This window comes from Melanerpes formicivorus, unplaced genomic scaffold (assembly GCF_026170545.1).
Source record: "Melanerpes formicivorus ecotype bairdi unplaced genomic scaffold, bMelFor1.0.p_v2 SCAF_7, whole genome shotgun sequence".
Taxonomy (NCBI): Eukaryota; Metazoa; Chordata; class Aves; order Piciformes; family Picidae; genus Melanerpes; species Melanerpes formicivorus.
Window position 1 is genome coordinate 6743334 of NW_027142359.1, and position 17028 is coordinate 6760361.

General features: G+C 47.6%; 1 protein-coding gene across 1 annotated transcript in view; it reads left to right on the forward strand.

The window, feature by feature from the left end:
* The window catches only part of LEPR (leptin receptor), a 46232-nt gene extending 30847 nt beyond the window's left edge, over positions 1 to 15385 (forward strand). Inside the window, exons 10-19 of the mRNA XM_068140840.1 lie at positions 937 to 1136; positions 3775 to 3920; positions 4117 to 4273; positions 4701 to 4783; positions 6913 to 7129; positions 9008 to 9190; positions 10099 to 10194; positions 10663 to 10765; positions 11461 to 11536; positions 12905 to 15385. Of these exons, the coding sequence (XP_067996941.1) occupies positions 937 to 1136; positions 3775 to 3920; positions 4117 to 4273; positions 4701 to 4783; positions 6913 to 7129; positions 9008 to 9190; positions 10099 to 10194; positions 10663 to 10765; positions 11461 to 11536; positions 12905 to 13717 (2074 nt within the window). The 3' untranslated portion in view covers positions 13718 to 15385. The remainder of the gene's footprint in view (positions 1 to 936; positions 1137 to 3774; positions 3921 to 4116; positions 4274 to 4700; positions 4784 to 6912; positions 7130 to 9007; positions 9191 to 10098; positions 10195 to 10662; positions 10766 to 11460; positions 11537 to 12904) is intronic.
* The last annotated feature ends 1643 nt before the right edge of the window (positions 15386 to 17028 follow it).

Here is a 17028-nt window from a genome sequence, read left to right on the forward strand (position 1 = left end):
ATTGAGGAGAGCTTTCATGGCTGGAAAGCTTCCTGGTGGAAGAGGACCTGGGGGTGCTGGTTGACAGCTGGGTGAGGATGAGCCACTGTGTACCAAGGTGGCCAAGAACACTGACGGCATTCTGGCCTGGATCAGCAATAGTGTGGCCAGCAGAGCAAGAGCAAGACTGACCTGTACTGGTCACTGGTGAGGCCGCACCTCAAATACTGGGAACAATTTTGGGCCTCTCACTTCAGGGAGGACATTGAAGTGCTGGAGCAGGTCCAAAGAAGGGCAGTGAAGCTGGTGAAGAGGTTGGAGAGCAGGTCTAATGAGGAGCAGCTGAGGGAACTGGGCTTGCTGAGCCTGGAGAAATTCCCTCTCCAATTCCCTGAAAGGAGACTGGAGCTAGGTAGGGGTTGGTCTCTTCTCCCAAGGAACAAGGACAGGATGAACTGGCCTCTAGTTGGAATAGGGAAAGTTTAGGTTGGACATGAGGAACAATTCAATTTCTTCCCCAAAAGGATTAGTTGAGCCCTGGCCCAGGCTGCCCAGGACATTGGTGGAGTCCCCAATCCTGGAGTGGTGTCAAAGCTGTGTAGATGTGGTGTTGAGGGACATGGTTTAGCAGTGACCTGGCAGTGCTGGGCCAATGGTTGGACTCCATGATCTTAAAGGTCTCCTCCAACCTAGACAACTCTGTGATTCTGTGCTATGATTCATGTCCTGCTTTTCTCAGGCAAAGAGCCAGATCTTTGAGCACTAATACTGTGCTGTTATTTAGCCATTTAATGTAGATTCAAGTTCAAGATCCATCCAAATAGTCGTCACAACCCCCTAGATGGTCCCAGTGTCACCATTGCTTTTCATTACCATCAGAGCTGGATTCTGCTGATGCCATGAGCACTTTATCTTTGCAATGCAGTAACTGGATGGTTTTCTTTTTCCTCTTATCAGGAGCAAACTTTATTGTGCTGACTTCCCAAGTATTTCTCCAAACTCAGAGGTGAAAGAATGCCACTCACAGCAGAATCATTCTTATGAGTGCACATTCCAGCCCATTTTTCTTTTGTCTGGATATACCATGTGGGTAGAGTTTAAGCACTCCCTAGGAACACTCCAGTCCTCACCAAGCTGTGTGGTGCCAGCTGATGTGGGTAGGTCAAGATTCATGCATGTCTGTCTTCACTTGTCACCTTGGATTTCATTCCTCAGGAGGTGCAGGTAAAGTGCTTCTTCATAGCATCATAAATACATTGAGTTGGGGAAAGGACAAAGAGCTTTGGGAGTGTTTTTTAAAAGATGTTGCATTAAATGTTCTTGGCACAGGAGCAGGTTTGGGCCACCAAAGTGATCTTGAGGCCAAGAAGGCCAATGATCTCCTGGAGCACATGAAGAACCAGCAGGTCAAAGAGGGTTCTCGTGCCCCTCTGCTATGCCCTAGGGAAGTGACAGCTGAAGTACTGGGTCCAGTTCTGGGCTCCCCAGTTCAGGAGAGACAGGGAACTACTGGAGAGAGTCCAGTGAGGGCTGAAAATATGCTGAGGGGACCGAAGTATCTCTGTGAGGAGGAAAGGCTGAGAGACCTGGGGCTGTTGAGCCTGCAGAAGAGCATCCTGAGAGGGGATCTGATCAATGCTCAGCAAGAGCTAAAAGATGGTGGGGAAAAGATGATGGGGCCAGACTCTTGTCAGTGATGCCCAGTGACAGGACAAGGGGCAGTGGGCACAAGGGGGAACCTAGGAGGTTCCATCTGAACAGGAGGAGAAACTTTGTTGTGAGGGTGCTGGAGCCCTGGAGAAGATTGCCCAGAGTTTCCTTCTGTGGAGAGATTCCAAACCCAGCTGGCCACTGTGATGCTGGGCAAGCTGCTGTGGGTGCCCCTGCTTTAGCAGGGGGGTTGGACTGGATGATCTCCTGAGGTCCCTTCCAACCCCCTCCATGCTGAGATTGTGGGATCCTGTAGCTGCAGCTAACACCTATAAAATTAAACCCCACTTTTGTATGCTTGTCCTTTTGGGTGTTTTGCAGAGACATCTACAGAAGGTGCAAAAATCATATTTATAAAGACAATTTAATTTCATAGCTGTATAGAATGGTCTGGGGTGGAAAGGACATTAAATATCATCTAATTTTTAAGGTTCTTGGTTACCTAATTTTTCTGAGGTCTTCAATTAGCTGTTAAATTTATCCATGGATTCAGTGCAGCACTGTCTTTGTTAGTTGAAAATGACCCAACTGTTCATGCTTTTGCAGTTGTGACACATACAAAACACACATTTGCGTCAAAGCAAGAGGCAGGATCAGTGTTTGGGTGCCTGCAAAGAGCAGAATGTGCAAAGCACATCTCTGGTCTGTGACTCAGCGTTCACAGGGGTTTGGACACCAAACTGAGCATATGTAGGGAGAAAAGCCTGCAGATAGAGCACAGCAGTGCTGCATGAAATAAAGCAGAACAATCAAGCACATCTATTATGTCTGTGGGTAAAACAGATCCATTATGTGTCACAGGGAGGGAAGGCAGAGTTCAATGCATTAGAGTAAGTGGGGTATGGCAATTAATTATTGCTGTTATTGCTGTTAATGTGATGGCCTTGTGGGTTTGGGGAGTTGTTTCTCTCTGGTTCACACAGGGCTGTTCATGCGTTTTGGATTAGCAAGTTGCCTGATAATCAGAGACCTCTTGGGAGCTTTGGGTATCAGAAAGGAGAGTGGGCATTACTTAAGTAAAAAGCCATGAACAGAATTAAGCTACACTGGATGAAAGGTGCTCTGCATCACAGCAAAGCAAAACATGCTCCTCTGAGCACTGCCCACAATTTACAGCATACTTCAAGTTTATTGTTTTTCTCCTCCCTCACCACCTGATTAGGCACAAGAAGTTTTTTCTAATTTTCACAGAATCCCAGCGTGGAGAGGTCTGAAAGGAACCTCTGGAGATCAGGAAGGGCACCCACAGCAGTTTGCCCAGGACCACATGAGGTGGAACTCCTTTAATTTAAGGGTGCTGGAGCCCTGGGAGCAGGCTGCCCAGAGAGGTGCTGGAGTCTCCTTCTCTAGGGAGATTCCAAACTCAGCTGGATGTGTTCCTGTGTGGCCTTCTCTAGTTGACCGTGCATTAGCAGGGATGTAGGGAGGTTGGACTCAGTGATCTCCAGAAGTCCCTTCAAGCCCCTCCCATTCTGCAATTCTGTGATTTTTTGTATGTGAAGGTAAGATTTTCTTTGGTGATTTTTAGTTTGGGTCAAAATTAGAATGACTTTTCCACTAGACAAACATTGCTTGTGTCAGTCAGGAATGATTCTGTCTGCAGTGGAGGAGGGGGTAGGCAGCTCGGATTGGTGTGTGCATTGCCTGGCTCAGCACTGTCTGCATTCTGGTTCAGCATTGCTTGGAGTAGCAGAGGCCATGATGTGTTACCTGTCACCCTCAGGGCAGAAATTAAACCATGATGATAGAACAAGAGGAAATGTCCTGAAATTGTGCCAGGGAGGTTTAGGTTGGACATGAGGAACAATTTCTTTTCCTGCAAGAGTGGTCAGGCATCAGAACAGGTTGTCCAGAGAGGTGGTGGAGTGGTGGAGTTGTCATCCCTGGAGGTGTTGGAGAAACCTGTGGCCATAGCACTTTGGGCCGTGATTTAATGGCCATGGTGGTGTTGGGTTGATGGTTGGACTCAATGATCTTAGGGGTTTTTTTCCAACTCAAACAATTGCATGATTCTATGAAGGATTTAATGAGAAATGTCTGTGCAGACATTACAGCCATTTATTTTTTTCCCTTTCAATCATCTAGTGAAGCCACTTCCCCCTTCCAACATTACAGCAGAAGTCACCAGGAACACTGGGCTGCTGAAGGTGAGCTGGACAAACCCCATATTCGCACACGACCTGGAGTTTCAGATCCAGTATGGTGTGAGCAGGGAAGACATCACCTGGGAGGTACTGTCCCTTTTCATCCAGACTGAAGGGTGGCTTGTGCCTTAGCTGGGTTTTGTGGAAGTTGTGGTGTGCAGTGAAGGGAAATTCCATTCAAATTCCTTTCTCATGGGGTTCACTTGCAGGAATTCTGACTCTTTTTTTCTTACTCTTTTCTTTCTTACTCTTTTTTTCCTTGCTGTTTTCACTTCTGTTGCAGCATTATGAAGTTTCAAATGCTCCAGAATCAGCTGTGATCAAAGTTCAGAAGCTTTGTGTTGAGTATGTGGTTCAGATCCGCTGCAGAGAACTGGATGGGTCAGGTTTCTGGAGCGACTGGAGCAGACCAGCTCACACACTTGTGAAAGATATCAAAGGTACTTTCAGGGTGCACCCTGCTCTGTCTAGATTCAGTCTGAAGTTTGACACTTCTCACCTTACAGGAGAGGTGGTGAGGAACTCTGTCAAGGAGTCTAGGCACAGGACAAGGGTAGTGGCTTCAAGCTGGAAGAGGGGAGATTTAGACTAGATGGAAGGAAGAAATTATTCACTGTGGGGGTGGAGAAGCACTGAAACAGGTTGCCCAGAGACATTGTCGTCAATGATCTTTGATGTCTTTTCCAACCAAAACAATTCTATGGTTCTATGCTTGTGAGTGCCCCATTCTTGGAAGTGTTAAAGGCCAGCTTGGACAGGGCTTTGAGCAACCTGCTCTAGCAGGAGGTGTCCCTGCCCATGTCAGGGTGTTGCGAGCCCACAATCTTTAAGTTCCCTTCCAACCCAAACTGTCCTGTGACCTTGCAGCTCCCTCACAAGGCCCTGAATTTTGGAGAGTTATTATTGAGGATCCAGCAAGGAGGCAGAAGAATGTTACTCTCCTATGGAAGGTGAGAACTGTGACATTTTAGTCTTCCAATTTGATCCTCTCCTGTACCTCGCTCCCTTCTGTTGCTGTCATTTCTACCACCTCTCCCCTTTCTGCTTCTACTCTCTAATCTCCCCTGCAGCTGTCACACAACGACCTGGTTTTGTACCCTAATCACTATGACTAGTAATGTGGTAGGACAAAAGCTTGCCTGATGTTGCACCTCAAATCCTGGGTTCACTTTAGGGCCCTTTTACTCCCAGAAGGACACTGAGGTGCTGAAGCAGGTCCAGAGAAGGGCAACAAAGCTGGTGAAGAGTTTAGAGCACAAGTCTTGTGAAGAGCAGCTGAGGGAAACTGGGGTTGTTCAGCCTGGAGAGGGGAGGCTGAGGGGAGACCTGGCTCTCTGTCTCTTCTCTCAAGTAACAAGTGATAGGATACAAGGAAGTGACCTCAAGTTGCACCAAGGAAGGTCTAGACTGGACACGAGAAACAGTTTCTTCACCAAAATGATTGTCAAAGCCTGGCCCAGGCTGCCCAGGGCAGTGGTGGAGTTGCCATCCCTGGAGGGGTTTCAAAGCTGTGTAGATGTGGTACTGAGGGCCAGCTGGCAGTGCTAGGTTAATGACTGAACTCGATGGTCTTAAAGTTCTCTTCCAACCAAAGCAGTTGTGTGATTTTCTGTGCTTGCTGTGGATGGCTGGTGGTAGGTGTGCTCAGCCCAGTGTGCAGAGGCATGTTTCCAGAGCTGGGAAGCTCCTAGAGCAGCCTTCCAGACTGAGCTGATCTTTGTACAGTGAGCCCCTCTGACCTTGCAGTCAAGTTGTTCTTTCACAGACACAGTTTTGTGCACTACAGCCATGCTGTGTGGGGATGCATCACACCTGTTTGGAACGTTCCATTGCTCCTGAAACCTGACAGTCCTCACTATTTTAGGAAAGCACTCAGACCCCTGGGCTGGCTGCAGGCCTCCTTGCCTGTGAGCAGACAGAGCTGCTGCCTGGGTTGTGCTGGGCCAGCGCAAGGGTCAGTGCTGTATTGGAGCTACACTGACCCTTTCTCTGCTCTCTCCCTGTCTGCAGTTAATATTTTGAAGGTTGGACTTGATGATCCTAGAGGCCTTTTCCAACCTTAATGCTTCTATGAGTCTACATTTTCAGTGTTAGCTACACAGATGCGGTGGAACAGACTTATACCACAATTTGTTATAACGCTCAGACAAAAAAAAGAGCAGCCTGGAGTCACAGACTCTAAGCTAGAATGAGGTTCAGTCTTCACCTGCCAAGTTCTGCTGACCAAGATCTCTGAGCAAAATGTGCTGCTACTGACTCCTAAACTGCTGCCTGTGTAAACACCACCCTGACTGTATGTCAGCTGGGCAAAGCTACCTTAGAAGGTTACTGCAGGACAGAGGAAAAAAGCACAGCAATGCCTGCCTGCTCCTATTTGCCCATGTTTAGTGTGCAAACAGTCATCTCTCCTGGCTTTTCAGCCCTGAAAAACTCTCACATAAAGCAGTGAGTTATTAGAGGAAGCTGAAAGTTTGTTTCCTTGTTCCCCCCAGCCCTCCTTCACTGGAATCATAGAATTGTTTGGGTTGGAACAGACCTCCAAGACTGAGTCCAACCCTTGACCCAACACCACCCTGCCCTTTATGCCATGTCCACACATTTCTTAAATACCTCCAGGCATGGTAAGTCTGCCACCTCCTCCCTGGGCAGCCTGTGCCAATGCCTGACCACTCTTGAAAGAAAGAAATTATTCCTCATGTCCAACCTAAACCTTCCCTGGTACAATTTCAGGCCATTTCTTCTCATCCTATCAGCTGATGCTAGGGAGAAGAGACTGCCCCCCACCTCACTCACTTCAGGGAGTCGTAGAGAGACAGAATGTCTCCCCTCAGCCTCCTCCAGGCTGAACAACCCCAGTTCCCTCAGCTGCTCCTCACCAGACATGTTCTCTAGGCCCATCAAGAAGTGTGCCAGCTCACAGAGGGAAGAAATGAAGTCTTTAAATGGACAGTGGCCAGCCTACAGAATATCTTTACTGGGTCATGTTTTCTTAAGGCTGGAACAGTGCCTTCTGCCCAAAGACCATTTGCTTTGGAACTCCAAGGCTGGGGAATTAATGTAATGCCACCGTTTGCTGCAGCCGCTGCCGAAGAACCGCTCGCTGTGCAGCGTGAGCAGATATGTGGTCAAGCATCAAACATCAGGGAACACCTCCTGGTCAGAGCACGTTGAGAATGGCACCACCTGCTCCTTTCCATGGACTGAAGGCACACACACTGTGACAATTCTAGCCATGAATTCACTTGGAGTTTCTTCACTCAACTTTAATTTAACTCTCTCACAGCACATGAGCACAGGTAAGGACACCAGTTAGTAACTATGGTGAGGTGTGGAGCATGCTAAGAATCCTCCTGAATGCTTTTGGACACAGCTTTGTAATAAAATTCTCTTAGTTGGAAGCAAAAATGTGTTGTGATGAGAAGTTCAGCTCTGAAACAGAAACAGATTCTGTGTCTCATGGAAAAATAAACTGAAAAAGCTTCATGATCTTTGGGTTAGGAAAAGCGTTGTCTTGCACTGGGCTGCCTTCTCTCCACTAGCAGAACATGAAGTAATTAATCAACAGAGAGGAAATTCTGCCTGTAGAGCTGATCTTTCATCTCCTGGGAACACCCAGCATTCCTGCTGGGGAATGTTTTAATGTTTCCAAACTGAAATACAGTCTTGTTTGTCTGGCTGCTCACCTGATGGGCTGCCAGGGTACATAGCTCTCAGAGGTTTGGCTTTCCTACTGAAGCAGCTTCCTCACTAACTCGGCTGCACTCAGCTTGGCTCATTAAATAGAGGCTGATGCTCTGAGGTGCTTCAGTGGTGTCATGCTCCTGTGCAAATGACTGGATGGTGAAGGGTCTGGAGAACAGGTCTGGTGAGGAGCAGCTGTGGGAACTGGAGAAAAGAAAGCTGAGGGGAGACCTTCTGTCTCTCTACAACTCCCTGAAAGGCATGAGGTGGGGGTTGGTCTCTTCTTCCTAGTATCAGGTGGTAAGATGAGAGAAAATGGCCTGAAATTGTGCTAGGGGAGGTTCAGGTTGGACATGAGGAACAATTTCTTTCCTGCAAGAGTGGTCAGGCATTGGAACAGGCTGCCCAAGGAAGGTGGTGGAGTCACCATCCCTGGGGGTGTTCAGGAAATGTATGGACATAGCACTTCGAGACATGGTTTAATGGCCATGGTGGTGTTGGGTTGATGGTTGGACTCAATCTTGGAGGCCTCTTCCAACTGAAACAATTCTGTGTTCTATGAAATATATCATAGGATTAGAGACTTGTTTGGACTGGGAGAGACTTTAAACACCATCCAGTTCCAACCCCCCTGCCACAGGCAGGGACACCGCCTACTAGACCAGATTGCTCAAGACCCCATCCAACCTGGCTTTGAACACTTCTGGGCTTGGAGCCTCCACAACTTCTCTGGGTGACTTGTTCCATGTGGTAGGTTAGAATTTCTCACTACATTAACCAAGCACAACCAGCTCAGTTGGAAGCAAATGGAAGCTGTATTTACAAAGCACAAACTACACTCTACAACGGAATGCAATTAATATGTACAAAACATACAGTATTTACAATATTGTACAGGTATTTACAGTCAGAAAATAGCATGGAAACCCCCCTGGTCAAAACCACCAGGGCAAGCTGCCCCACTCCCCCCAAAGCCACCTCCTTTCCCCCTATAATTAGAAGAAAAGAGAAGCCCTTAGGAGAAAATGTTAGTTCAAAGGAGCGGTGTTAGTGTCCTTATCTGCAAGGTCAAAAGCGTTATCCTCCCCAGCCCAGCAGAACAGCCAAGCAGCTGGAGAAGAAGAAGGAATGAGGGTAAAATGTGTGAGATGTTTATAGAACGCTTGCTTCTACACCAGATACCCTGTCCAATGAAATTCATTTAGAATACTCTTTTCTTTTCCTTTTTACACCCAGCTGTGAATTGTTTATATTTTTCTACTTTTCTGCTCGAAACCTGCAGCTGACTTTTAAAGGCATAGCCTAAAACTGCCACATTCCAGAGACGTGTTTGCTTTCGTGAACTAGAAGATAATTAACCAAGTAGATGCTAACCTGCTGAAAGCGTAGCAGCCATTCATGCCGCTGATAGTGCAGAGCTCTCCTGCTACCCCAGCCCTGATCCCAGCTCTGGGCTGATGGAATTCTGGGCTGCTTTCTCCTTGTCGTGGCAGTGTCCGTGGTGCGGTCGCTCAGCGCTTACCCAGTGAACAGCACCTGTGTCATCCTGGTGTGGACGCTGTCAGCTCAGCTCCATGTGGTAACATCTTTTGTCATCGAGTGGAAGAACCTCAACAAAGAGGAGGAGCTGCAGTGGGTGCGAGTCCCTCCAAACACCACGAAATATTACATTTATGGTGAGTGTGCACTTAAGGACCAGGATTTATTCTCTTTTCATGGAACAGCAAAATGCAGCATTGATGAGTTCTCATAGTCCTTTTTGCCCTCTCCTCTCTGTTTCTGGTGGCTGTTACAGTAAGGAACAGTAGAGCCATTTTTGATTGCCTTAGAGGACTGACTGTAAAGGCTGACACAGAATGAAGCTCAGGAATGTGTTCTTTTGTTGGCAATGCTGAGTGCATCAGCTACTTATCTACAGTAATAGTCACATTCCATCTGCATTTTGGCTCTAATCTGAGACACTTTCACATTGGCTTCCTAAAGGGTAATTCCATGGAATGGTTTGGGTTTGAAGGGACCTTAAAGATCATCCAGTTCCGCCTGCTCCTGCACTGGGCAGGGGCAGCTTCCACTAGACCAGGCTGCTCAAGGCCACATCCAACCTGGCTTTGAATACTTCCAAGCTTGGAGCCTCCAGAGCTTCTCTGGGCAACCTGTTCCAGTGCCTAACAACCATCATGAAGATTAATTTCTTCCTAATGTCTAAATCAAAATTGAGCTTCTTGCAGTCTGAAGCCATCACCCCATATCTTGTCACCCCATGTCTTGTAAAAAAAGTCCTTCCCAGCTCTCTAGTCCCTTTCAAATACTGGAAGGCTGCTAGGAGGTTTCCTTGGAATTTTCTCTTCTCCAGGCTGTGAACAACCCCAACTTTCTCAGTCTGTCTTCATAGGAAGCAGCTTGGTGTCACCCACAAACTCAAGGGTGCCCTGATCCCACCATAACAGTGTTAGGTTACCCAGTGTACATTAGAGGTGGCTTTCATTTTTGCTCTCTGTGGGCTGATCTGGGCTCTGATGTGTGACCAGAGCCTCTGTGGAGATGATTGGTGAAAAGCAGGATGATGGTTTTGATTTCTTCCCAGATCACTTCGTCCTAGTTGAGAAGTACCGCTTCAGCCTGTACCCTGTGTTTGCTGAAGGAGTTGGCAAATCCAGAGCAACAGAGCAGTTTGCCAAAGGTAGGATCTTTTATGTAATAGGAGCTTGTCAAAATAAACTTTAAATGCAGGAGAAGTCTGTAGTAAAGTAATTGCAATGTAACTAAAAACAGTTGCTCGAACTGGGGGATGAGTTAAGTGACAGACCTGAAACCCTTTGGATCTAACTTGATATCTGAGATCCAAGGTCCCTGTGATTCTTCCTTCTCCAGTTGTGGGACAATTCTGCTTCACATGCTCCAGTTGAATTTTCATAGCCAGGGAGCAGTGGACACCTCCCATGGGGCTAGAGGAATCACTTCAATATTTAAAATATCTCCTTTTTCTCTTTTCTCAAGATAAAGGTTTGTTGATGTACAAAGAAAGCTGTTTCTGAAGGGGTTTTGTGTTCAAGCTGCTCTTTCTACCACTTGGTGTTTTCCTGCTGCAAACTCTTTGATCACAGACTAATTGTTTCACTGCATTATGAGCTGAATTCCTCCTTTCCAGGTGGATATGAGGATGAGAAGAATGCCAACCTCTCTGTGGTCCTGCCGATAGTGATTTCAACCTCAGCTCTCTTGCTTGGAGCATTGCTGGTTTCACACCAAAGGTAACTTGCTCATTGTTATGTGAAACCCTAAAAAGGTGTTGAAATGAAGGTGGTGCAACTTAGATGATGAACTGGTGGAAAAGGACACTCTGGAAACAGCTAGGACAATGAAGGCTGGTGAAGGGTCTGGAGCACAAGCCTTGTGAGGAGCACCTGAGGTTATACAGCCTGGAGAAGAGGAGGCTGAGGGGAGACCTTCTGGCTCTCTACAACTCCCTGAAAGGAGGTTGAAATGAGATGACTGTTGGTCTCTTCTCCCTCGTAACAAGGGATGGAACAAGAGGAAATGGCCTCAGGTTGCACCAGGGAAGGTTTGGGTTGGACATTAGAAGAAACTTCTTTACTGAAAGGGTTCTCAACCACCAGAATAGGCTGCCCATGGAGGTGGTTGAATCCCCATCCCTGGAAAGTATTAAAAGCTGTGTAGATGTGGTGCTGAGGAACATGGTTTAGCACCAGACTTGGTGGAGTTAAATAATGGTTGGACTCAATGATCTTCAAGGTCTTTTCTAACTCAAACCATTTTGTAATTCTTTATTTTCCCATTAAATTTTGTCCATCTGTAAGATTTCAATGACTGCTCCACTGCTGTAGAGCTCTGGCTAAAGGAAATGGCAGAGATGGTGACACAGCAGAGGTAACTTCAGCAGCGCAGAATGTCCAGTACCAACTCCAGAATTTACCTGTTCTTTCAGAATGAAAAAGCTGTTCTGGGAAGATGTTCCAAACCCCAAGAATTGCTCCTGGGCACGAGGAGTTAATTTTCAGAAGGTCAGTATTTTCCTGGTGGTGCCTATTCCCCCACCCCATGGGTCTGGCTGCTCTTTGCTCAGGACTGAACTCTACCTGTTGGTTAGATGGGGCTCTGGGCAACTGAAGGAAGGGTTGTGATCAGCAGCCAGTTTGCAGATGATACAATGCTGGGAGGAGTGGCTGACACCCTGTCAGGCTGTGCTGCCATTCAATGAGACCTGGACAAGCTGGAGACCTGGGTAGAACCTCATGAAGTTCATCTAGGGCAAGTGTAGGGTCCTGCACCTGGGGAGGAATAACTGACTCCCTGCACCAGTGCAGGTTAGGAGTTGGCTTCCAGGAAAGCAGCTCTATGGAGAAGGACCTGGGAGTGCTGGTGGACAAGTTCCCCATGAGCCAGCAATGTGCCCTCATGACCAAGAAGGCCAATGGCATCCTGGAGTCCATGAAGAAGAGTGTGACCAGCAGGTCAAGGGAAGCTCTTCTGCCCCTCTACTCTGCCCTACTGAGGCCAAATTTGGTGCACTGAGTCCAGTTCTGGGCTTCCCAGTTCAAGAGAGACAGGGAACTACTGGAAAGTGTCCAGCAAAGGGCTAAAAAGGTGCTGAGGGGCCTGGAGCATCACTGTGAAGAGGAAAGGCTGAGAGACCTAGGCCTGTTGAGCCTGCAGAAGAGCAGCCTGAGAGGGCATCTGAGCAATGCTCAGCAAGAGATAAAGGACCCGTGCAGGGCAAGAGGATGGGGCCAGACTCTTGTCAGTGGTGCCCAGTGACAGGACAAGGGGCAATGGGCACAAAGGGGAACCCAGGAGGATCCATCTGAACAGGAGGAGAAACTTCTTTGTTGTGAGGGTGCTGGAGTCCTGGAACAGGCTGCCCAGAGAGGTTGTGGAGTCTCCTTCTGTGGAGAGATTCCAAACCCAGCTGGCAATTGTGATGCTGGGCAAGCTGCTGTGGGTGCCCCTACTTTAGCAGGGGGGTTGGACTGGATGGTCTCCAGAGGTCACTTCCAACATCCACCATGCTGGGATTCTGCCATTCCATGGTTTTAACTGGATGTGTGTATTTATTAATGGTGAAAGGATTGGGGCCATTCAGCTACTTCCATTTCACCTTGAGTGATGTGCTCTCTTGGTTGGAATCCTGAGCACTTCCCAGAAGGCTGGCTTTGCAGGACCTGATATACAAAGAGTCTGGCTCTTTGTTGTCTTGTCCTTCAACCTTCACCTACACAAAGACGTAAAGAGCAGAGGAAATGTGGCTTATGTGGTTTCAACTATAAACTGTTATTAAAGCTATGGGTTGTTTTTTTCTGTGGTTGTTCAAACCTTACTGAAATGAAGCTACTAAGCAATAGGTGGACACTAAAATTTACCTTTTCTTCTAGCCTGAAACTTTTGAGCATCTCTTCGTCAAGCACCCTGAAGTGATGTCATTTGAGCCTCTTCTTCTGGAACCGGAAATAGTGCTGGAAGACTTCAGCATTAGTCAGGCACTGAAACCAGAAGACACCCAAGGAGGTTTTTTAGTCATTGATTCAATGTTTACAACAACTCCAGACTCTGAAGGTGACTCTGCTTGCTCTAGCAGCCATTTCAATAGCATCACCTTCTCTGAGTGCTCCCAGGATGGCCACAGCAGTGGAGAAATGCCAAGGCAGAGTGATATCAAATATGCTACTATCAGCAGCAGTTCTGGATCAAGTGGGCTTTATGAACAGAAAACTAATCCAACAGGTTCTTTGGGTAGATGCTTTGTACCTGGAGATTCTATAGCTACAGGCACCTTCTCCAGTAGCTCCTGGAAGGAGGGGAATGGGGCCTTCCTCCTGTTGCCTGACTATCCTGGCAGGCAGCCCAGCAAGACTCTGTCTCTTTCCCTCATCTCTTCAGAGGGTTTTTCAGAGCCTTCAGACCAGGATGAGACTTTCACAGATGGAGACAGTCCTGAGCAGAGCCTCTGTTACCTGGGGTTAACATCCCTGGACAAAAGAGAAGATGACATTTTTGTAACAGAAGGTTCTGGGGTGATGTATGGGGTTCATAGAGTTGATCTGCTCAAAGATGGGGGGTTCCTTCAGCATACATCACCTGATTTAAATGCTCTGATCCAGAGTAGCCTTAAGTATACAGCCAGCGTGCCCTACGTGCCGCAGTTTCAGATGACTGCTGCCAAGGTGCAAGAGACCACAGAGCCTTAAGATGACCTCTTAAATAATTTTCTTGATGGTTTTTTAGGTGTTGACATGTTCCCCTGTTGTTTCCTCTCCTGACCTCTTCTCACTGCTGCCCAGAGACAAGACAAGTGGCAATGGGCACAAAGGGGAACCCAGGAGGATCCACTTGAACAGGAGAGAAAAACTTCTTTGTTGTGATGGTGCTGGAGCCCTGGAGCAGGCTGCCCAGAGAGGTTGTGGAGTCTCCTTGTCTGGAGAGCTTCCAAGCCCAGCTGGCCATTGTGATGCTGGGCAAGCTGCTGTGGGTGCCCCTGCTTTAGCAGGGAGGTTGGACTGGGTGATCTCCAGTGGTCACTTCCAACCCCCACCATGCTGGGATTCTGGGGGTTTACATGACTTCTATTGGGAGCTTTCCTCTTTTGAAGCTTTTGAATGTCCACATTTTGTTGTTGAACCTGAGGCTCTAGTACCAATGGTCCTGCTTTAAAAGTAACATCTCTTCCAACCCCCCTTCCCAAGAGCCCACAGTAGGAAATTTGACCCAAAGATCCTGTGGTTTTGATCTTCAGTCTGAAGAGCTTCAGAGGGAGGAAACTCAGATGGTGCACCTCAGCTGTGTGTGCTGGGAGAAGCAGGGAAAGAAACCCGCACTTCTTGCAAGCCAAATATTTTTTTTCTACACCATAGCAAATATTTTTGATACCTTTCCCAAAGACCTATTTTGAGGAACTAAAAATAAATAAATAAATAGTCTCTTCCAAAGCTAAATTGATGTAAAACTCACAGGTGCAATGAAAACCAAAAAGGGCAAAAGCCAGCAGTGATAAATCAGTGCTGAGAGAGGTGTGGGAAAGCTTTGATATTAGTGCTGAGCAATCCTTTGGAGCACAAGGGACCAAAGAGCCTGCACTTTGGAATTTCACACAAGCTTGACCAAAACCCCACTGCTTTTCCTCAAAGAAGCTGCTGAGCATCTCTTGCTGGGCATCTTCTGGATGTTGAATGTGACATAAATGTAATGGACTTGCTTCAAAAGTATTATGTGTGGAATTAAAATGTTGTTTGTGCTAGTAAACAAAGCTTCTTGTCACTTAGAAGTGTGGTTAGAGGTGACAGGGACAAACCTGGAGGCTCCTGTAGAGCTGAATGAATCATGGACTAGTTTGGGTGGGAAGGGACATTTAATGGTCATTCAGTCCGACCTTCTGCTGTCAGCTGGGACACAGAATCATAGAACTGTTTTGGTTGGAAAAGACCTCTAAGATCATTGAGTCCAACCTTCACCTAACACCACCACGGCCCCCAGTGCCACGCTTATACATTTCTTGAACACCTCCAGGGATGGTGACTCCACCACCTCCCTGGGCAGCCTGTTCCAATGCCTGACCAGACATCTGCACTTACAGCAGATTGCTCAGAGCCAAACAACCTACCTTGTAATGGTTTCAGGGATGGGGCATCTACCACCTCTCTGGGCAACCTGGTCAGGTTCTCACCACCCTCAGAGTAAATAATATCTTCCTTCTATGCAGTCTGTCCTGTAGTTCTAGCAGTAAATCCATGAGTAGCACTTGGGTGAAAGCTAAACTTAGAATTAATGTGAAATAAAAAAATCCCTCCCACCAGCACATGAACTTCATGTAGCACAACCTCCAGGCTTGGACTCAGATATTGGATTCTGCCTCTCCTGATGGGTTATCCACCAGACCCAACATCTGCTGTAGTTGAAGAAGTGAGAAGTCTGCTGTAGGTCAGCTACCCCACCAAACCCACCTCAGCTAATACCACAGGTATCCCTCACATGCTTCAACTGAATTTGGAGTGGAGCACCTAGGTTCATAGAATGGTTTAGTTTGGAAAAGACCTTTAAGATCATCTAGTTCCAGAACCCCTTCCATGGGCAGGGACACCTTCCACTAGAGAAGGTTGCTCAAAGCCTTATCTAACTTGGCTTTGAACACCTCCAGGATTGGAGCTTACACAACCTCCCTGGGCAACCTGTTCCAGTGTCTCACCACCCTCACTGTCAAGAATGTCTTCCTAATCTCCAGTCTAAATCTCCTCTCTTCTAGCTTCAATCCATTCCCTCTCATCCTATTACTACAAGCCCTTGTAAAAAGTCCTTCCCCAGCTCTCCTGTAACCCCCTTGGAAGGCTGCTCCAAGTTCTTCCTGGAGCTTTCCCTTCTCCAGGCTGAACAGCCCCAACTCTCTCAGCCTGTGCCCATAGGGGAGGTTCTCCAGTCCTCTGGTCATCTTTGTGGCCTCCAGCTGCTCCATGTCATTCCTATGCTGGTTGGCACCAAAGCTGGACATTCCTGCACATCAGCTCTCTCCTCTTGTTCACCCTCATGGCTCATCATGAGGTCTGGAGTTTTTTCATTACAGTGCCCAGAGGAATTGTTTGGTTGCCTTTGAAGATCATCTTTCTCAGGGTCATTAAAAGCTCCCTTTGATTTTTAGCTCACAGAGCCCTTATTCAGTAAATCTGTGAGGCTGGGAGTGCCACTAACTGTGGGAGCCATCAGCTGAGTAAGGCAGTGGAGGCTTTTCTGGGAACGTGGGAAAACCTGGGAGTTAATCTTCTGTCCTCTGTCAGGCTGGACTCTGAGGTGCCTCAGAGCTGATGGCAGGAGAGCATTTGCAGCCTGGGCTTGCTGCAGTGCCTGCAGCTGTGCTTGAGGGTTATAATGTTAAAACAGAGGTGCAGAACATCTCTGGATGGAAGGTGGTAGATATCCAGATGTTACCACCTCTAGGAGTCCAGCCTTGTCCTGCTGGGTGCCTCTCTGACATCCCAACTATGGTTTTCTCCTAATGGCCAGAGCAAGTGGTGCTCCTTAGTCAAACAAATCCCTGCTGTGAGCCTAGGAACTACTGCAAATATTGACTGATCTCTTCTGCTTCAGCCAAAAGAAAGCATTTTCAGGGGCATGCCTGTAGAACCAAGCACCTGAGGCCCTTGATGCAGGTGTGCCTTTTCTGAAGCAATATCTACACCATTTCCCAAATCCTCAGATTCCTTCTGGTGCAGATAAACCCAGATCCTGCCCCATCTTGAAGGGCAGGACTCAGCTGTGGGAGTTTATCCAATAAACACTCTCTAAACCCAGCTCTGGGTCTGGCACTTCCATCCTGAGCAAATTCAGCCCTGCTCTTCACCTTTCTACAAAGCCCAGACCTCCTTAGTACACCATCTGCTGCTGTCAGCCTCTGCCCTGCCTCTCTGGTTATGCTTCCAGCTCTGGTTGCTCCTGTGGAAGCATCTGCTTTATGGAGGGGAACTGAAGAGCTGGGCTCCATTTCCACATCTGTTCCTCACCATTGTTTTTTCCC